The 6,528-nt window shown below is 30.5% G+C and overlaps 1 protein-coding gene across 1 annotated transcript; it reads right to left on the bottom strand.

Moving 5' to 3' along the window:
- Window positions 1-553: 553 nt before the first annotated feature.
- Window positions 554-3,101, bottom strand: LOC146721865 (uncharacterized). The gene is made up of 2 exons (XM_085486144.1): window positions 1,809-3,101; window positions 554-1,705 (listed from the first exon to the last, which is right to left on the bottom strand). The coding sequence occupies exons 1-2, from the start codon at window positions 2,878-2,880 to the stop codon at window positions 1,155-1,157; spliced, it is 1,623 nt and encodes a 540-aa protein (XP_085342270.1). The 5' UTR covers window positions 2,881-3,101; the 3' UTR covers window positions 554-1,154.
- Between the last annotated feature and the right edge of the window lie 3,427 nt (window positions 3,102-6,528).

Here is a 6,528-nt window from a genome sequence, read left to right as displayed (position 1 = left end):
TCACATTGAAACAGAGAGAGAAAGAAATCTTTGTTAAAGAATCTATTATAGGTAAAACTTTAAATTGAAATTTTATTGACGCTTGATTTAAAAACCTTTCGATCTTTCCAATAATACTGGATAATTAAATTTAAACTAAAGACTGCTGCAAATTAAATAGATTGATACTCATTTATATAGTATTATTTATTTTATCGAGGTTTTACTTTTATCAAAATTTAAATATATTCTAATTTAAAAAATTTTGTTATATTAAAAATCGAATTATTTTTTGACATGAAAAGATTTCATGTAAAAATTTCATGAAAAAAATATAAATATGTTCTTATTTATTCTACATAATTATAATATTAATATTGAATAATAATAAAAAAGTTAAGCTGGTAGGACAAAAAATATACGCACATAATAGGATGTAGAGATACAAATATGCGAATATATACGTATGAAACTTCGTCGCTTGTACAAAGTTCATAAGTTATATTATGTGAGCACAATGTTATTATAATATGTAAAAATCTTCTTGTATATGAGATTTCATTTATATGCACGATATTGTATGTTATACTTACAAGGGACATGTCACAACTGTCCGGAACCGATTTGATTCTCCTTGAAATATGTTGTTAAATACACAAATCTAAAAGACACGTATTTTTTTATACGTGCGCAATTTGAGTTTTAAGGGGTGAAACACCCCTTTAAAGAATAACGGTATTTTTCTTTAGGATCAAATATCTGCTAAACTATAAGAGATATAAAGAAAAAACGTACAACAAATTTTAATGGCTTGAAGAGTACTTTAAAGTTATATGAACAAAAATTTTTTTTTTTTTTTTTTTTTTAAAAAACCCTCACCACCTAATTTTTTTTTTCAAAATTAAAAATTTTGTTTTACCTAATTTAAAGCTTATTTTTTTCCAAATTCAACCATGTGTAATAAAGTTATGTTACGAAATATCATTTTCGAAAATTAATTATAAACGCTCCCGTATATACGCTCATCCGTGCTATGTGCGTAAGTAATTACCGTCGAACAATAAAATATATAAAAAATGTTTTTGTATAATTCTTATTTATGTTTTCTATGTATTTATAACTGTGTATTGTGTATATTTAGATTTTTTTAAAAATGTATTTGCATTTTATATTATTCACTCATTATACACATTACAATAATGATATTCGACAAAAATATGTTTCAAACATAATGACTTCTTGCACCAAGAACATCTTACTACAGCTATATTATTGCAACCTTCGATATCACATTTTGTTAAAGTTTCGTCTAAACTAAAGTGTACTGGATTTTCGAATTCGTCTGGTCTTTCATTCGTATAACCACTTTTAAACCACGAATATTTAAATAAGTTTTGATATCGTGGGGATGACAATTGATTATGTATCAAAGATTGCAATTTTATTATATTATTTCGTTCATGTAAGTTTATATTACTTTCCAACAGTAAAACCGCATCTGAAAATCTTTTAGCAAAATTTTTCCAAATTCTGAATCCATAAACATCTAATGGTTGTATTTTCCCTGTAGTTCCTTTCGGTATTATCATAGTAGTAATATGTGTTCCAGGAGGTGTTAAATCCGAAATCATATTGGGGCAATGTCCAGTCCATGAATCGATAAGAAGAACGCTATTAGGACCAATGTTTGCGAAATAAGCTTCTTCTAACCACATTTTAAAATGATCTGTACAAAATATAAATGTTAATTTAATAGTTTTTTTATGACTCTTATTAAATTGTTAAATAAAATAAGGTTGTTAAAAAAAGTAATTATAAAAGGAAAATACCTGATGTCATTTTACCAGATTTCGATGCTTTTACAATAACATTTTCTGCTTTAAATAAATTTTCTTGTACTCTTGGTCCAAATTTACCATTAGCTTCTTTTAATACAATAAATAAAGGGGACAACAAATTGCCATTACAGGATATTATTGGTTGTATCGTATATGAATGGGTTGTTGATGATATGGATTGCACGACACGTTCTACTTTCTTTTCTCCCTGGTTAGACAATGATCTTCCAGAGTGAAGTTCCAATTGGAAACCACTTTGATCTGAATTGTAAATATTTTCAGATCCAAACTGTTCAATAAGAGGTTTTACTGTTTCCAGAAAATCATCAGCTGATTTTTGCAAATCAGCAGAATCTTCTAATGTTCTTCTAGTGACAAACTTCGTAACTTTTCTTGAAACAATTCGGTGAGACTTCTTAAATCTTGCTATCCAACTGTGAGATGCTTTAAATATAGGATTTAAATTTCCTATTTCTTCTTGAGCTTGTAAAGCCCATCTTTTTAAATCAATATCATGAACCATGAATCCTGATTCGACAGCTGCAGTAAATTTATCATGTGTAAATTTGGAGATGTAAGATAATTTTTCTGTACGACTTCCACCTGATTGTATTTGTTCTTCCCATCGCCTTAACTGACGTTCAGATGAAACTCTTCTAAATTTATTTTGTACTACTCTTAGAGGACGATTCCTTTTTCTGTCATTACTGTTTTCATCAGTGTCCCGAAATCGCCAATACTCAACAGCTCGTCTTTTATAAGAACTATCAAAATTTGTATCATCATTTGAACAATGAGGATGAGAATTTAAACTATCTTCATGCCATGCTTCTTCGTCATCTTCAATTATTTCAAAACTATGTAATTTATAAGGTTCTTCATAATCGAGATATATTTCTTCCGTTACTTCCACCCCATTATAATGAAAAACGCTATCCAGTAATATTTTTTTAATGTTTTCCTTTAATTCCACTTCTGCTTCAGTTACTGGCGTTTCTGTTAAATATATTGAATTTATTGACACCAATAAAAGTCTAACAACGTTAAGCGGATTGATAATCATATTCAAAGATGTTATATTTTGCTTTCTATTGCAATAAAAGAACAGTTTACACAGATATTATTACAACGAAAAGACTACACCGACTGTGAGAATTATGCTGCTACATGAACAATTTATATTAACTTATCAGAAATACGTCATCACATAATCTTATTTTATTATTTATTTTAACGTATTAAAGATTTTATTGTAAAAATTATAACTTATCTGGAACACGTACACATAATCTTATCTTATGATTCATTTAACGTAAGATATAAAATTTGTTTATGCCAAATATTGCGACATTGGTATTCGCAAGATTCAATTAAAAAATAATTTTATTATAAAATATAATTGTTTTTAATTTTTATAGAAGAAATTAAATATTAAAGAAATAATAAGAAAGCAGGGGGTATATTTAAAAAATTCTTATTAATTATATTTAAAAATTTTTTTTTAAATCTAAATATACACAATACGCAGTTATAAATACATAGAAAACATAAATAAGAATTATACAAAAACATTTTTTATATATTTTATTGTTCGACGGTAATTACTTACGCACATAGCACGGATGAGCGTATATACGGGAGCGTTTATAATTAATTTTCGAAAATGATATTTCGTAACATAACTTTATTACACATGGTTGAATTTGGAAAAAAATAAGCTTTAAATTAGGTAAAACAAAATTTTTAATTTTGAAAAAAAAATTAGGTGGTGAGGGTTTTTTAAAAAAAAAAAAAAAAAAAAAAATTTTTGTTCATATAACTTTAAAGTACTCTTCAAGCCATTAAAATTTGTTGTACGTTTTTTCTTTATATCTCTTATAGTTTAGCAGATATTTGATCCTAAAGAAAAATACCGTTATTCTTTAAAGGGGTGTTTCACCCCTTAAAACTCAAATTGCGCACGTATAAAAAAATACGTGTCTTTTAGATTTGTGTATTTAACAACATATTTCAAGGAGAATCAAATCGGTTCCGGACAGTTGTGACATGTCCCTTGTTAGTAGAGTAGGTACATCACTTCCGCGTTTGACATTTACGATGCTTTACTTCGTAGTTTTTTTTTTTTAGACTGCTACGAGCCGTGCATTTAATAACGCATCATAGCGTGATTGTATTATATAATATCTCAGTGGATGTATAATTTTAATTCTGATTCCACTAAATTAATTTGAAAATATTTAAACTTATTTTTGCATTAATGATAATAAATGGCCTAAAACGAAGAATTAATAATCTTTATCTTAAATTTTCAAGTCTTATTAATTTAGATTTTCGATTTTTCTAAAAATACAATAATAAAAATATATAGCTGTCATAATAAATTCTAAAAAAAAAGGCGAAGCGGGAGAGAGAATCTCCTATATTTCGCAAGAAATATATAGAACTTTTTGGAAACCTTATCCTAATTTAAACTTCAAAATTGGTGAAAGGATCCATCATCGAAATTAAGCTCGGTTATTCTAGGACACTCGAAGCTCTTCTTACCCTCGCGTGAACACGAGATAAGGAGCATCTCCGAGTGAGGTTCAGCCTCATCACAGAGTCATTTTAAATCGCTCGACCGACAGTTTCGTGTTTCTCAGTGTTACATGACAAAAGGGTATCGCATAGTTTAGCGACCCTTCGTCCCAAGATGCCCAAAAGACAGCGACATCAAAGGCGATATCAAGCTCCTAATTTTTCGTACAACCGGAATGTCTACGTGGTGGCTCGAATCGCTGCGGTACCGAGATTATCACCGCAAGCGCGCACACACACACAATGCATACGCGAATATCCGAGATAGGAGAAAGCCTCCGCGGTTCGAATTGCTAGCACTCGACGGAATTGCGGGGTCCGAACAAGGTGACGTTGCCGCAATGGCCACCGCCATAAGTGCCGTCCGCAAATTGGTGTTTTGGTGCGACATGAGCGTAAAACACTCTCTTTCTCTCACACACACACACTTTTAATCCTTCCGGAACACGCGGTTTACTAAGCTGTATTTTTTTTTAATTGCACGCGAATAAAACGGTGGAATGCGCCGCGATTTCAGCGCGTCGGATGTTGGTATTATATTCGTATTAAGCGGACAATTTTTTTTATATAAAAGAAATTGGAGAGAAAAACGCGGAAACCAAAAAAATCATTTTAGGAGAAAAAAAAATTAGAAAAGCATTTTGTGATACAAGAATTTATCCAAGTACAGCGAGTACAGAGGCAATCATTGGAAGAGTTTGAAGATGGTTATTTTCATTTCGAAAAAATTCGAAAAATTAAATATTAATGGAGATTTAATATTAAAACTTTGTTCGAGATATTTAAAGTAAAGATATAAGCAAGAAATCGCAAAGCAATCATTTGTTTTTGTCCCGAATACTTAAGAGAGGAAAAAAGTTGGAGATGCGTTTCATCTCCTAGGTGATTCCCTTTCGCGTCAGGACTGTCACGCTTCGTAACATATTTTACGGAGATATCGTCGACAGACAAAAATCCGTCCCGAAATTTGTCACCGCGGGAATACGCGAAACTGCGAATATTTGTCACTTGAAGGAACGTTCTTCCGCGCGAAAGAGAAGGTTCTTTCCTTTTGGCGCAAGATAACGACCCGGCCATTAGAGGTAATAATATAAAATACGGCGTGCAATTAATCGCCTATATCGTCATTATTCAAATTAGTCGCATGATGAAACGCGTTGGTACCAAGATCAAGGCAGGAATAATAATCGAGAATTATCGTGAACGTGATCTGGCAGCGTAGTTCGCATTCAAGGACTCTACGTGCGAGCTATGCAGGATACGCGTTACGTGATATTTTGAAGAACAATGATAATGATATTGGTATCGGATACCGTGTATCAATTTGTAGCCGTAACAAGCTCAAGAAATCTAGAATGTGAAAATCCTGAAGCGTGGTAAAAAATGAACAATCTTCTGTAATTATTTATCCATAACATACAGGAAATTAATTTTCTAAGAAACGTATAAATAATTATTGAAACAAGAAGCCTTATCTTAATAATTATTTTATTTGTTTTTATTTTAATTATACTACACTTTTCATTATTATCAGTCACTTAAGAAAAAGGGTAGAAACTATATTTTCTAAGAAAAATTTGTTTTAGTAATAATTTTTCTTTTTCCTCTTATTTAATTGTGACAATATATCGAATTCTTTTCTGTAGAAATTGCAAAATAGTCGATAAACTATAAAACAACCATCTTCACACTTGGATTTGATGTTGCCTCGTAAATGCAACCACGAGATAAGCGGTTGTGACGCAAAACAACGAGATTGAGATTAATTTCTGGAAAATTGTTACGAGTAAAGCGAGCGAAAAGTGTAATAACCATGAAACAGACTAGCGCGATAAATCATTTTAAAACAAGGCGTTCGTGCGTGTAAGATGAATCATATCGTTAAGGGCCATGACGCGCGAATAATATGAGGAATTTACTTTTCTCATTAAAATCGGCTTCTGCACATCATCGACATTAACCAAGAATCTCATCGTGATATAAAAACAATTAATCATCCATTATCTGCGTAAAAAATGTATCAACTTTTTTAGCCAGCATCACCAATCATGAACTTCATTGTACAAACATAATTAGAATAAAAGTACCCGAGATAAATAAACGAAAAGATGATAAATTGTTAGAAAAAGAATCA

This window comes from Nylanderia fulva, unplaced genomic scaffold, assembly GCF_048542155.1.
Source record: "Nylanderia fulva isolate GAGA-0341 unplaced genomic scaffold, ASM4854215v1 Scaffold40, whole genome shotgun sequence".
In the NCBI taxonomy this organism is placed as follows: domain Eukaryota; kingdom Metazoa; phylum Arthropoda; class Insecta; order Hymenoptera; family Formicidae; genus Nylanderia; species Nylanderia fulva.
The sequence above is the reverse complement of the archived record's forward strand: the minus strand, read 5'-3'. Positions and strand labels throughout refer to the sequence as shown.

Coding starts and splice junctions, on each gene's coding strand:
- LOC146721865 (XM_085486144.1), bottom strand. CDS start 2,880: ATGATTATCAATCCGCTTAACGTTGTTAGACTTTTATTGGTGTCAATA. Junction 1,706..1,808: donor ATCTGGTAAAATGACATCAG/GTATTTTCCTTT, acceptor TATTTTGTACAG/ATCATTTTAAAATGTGGTTA.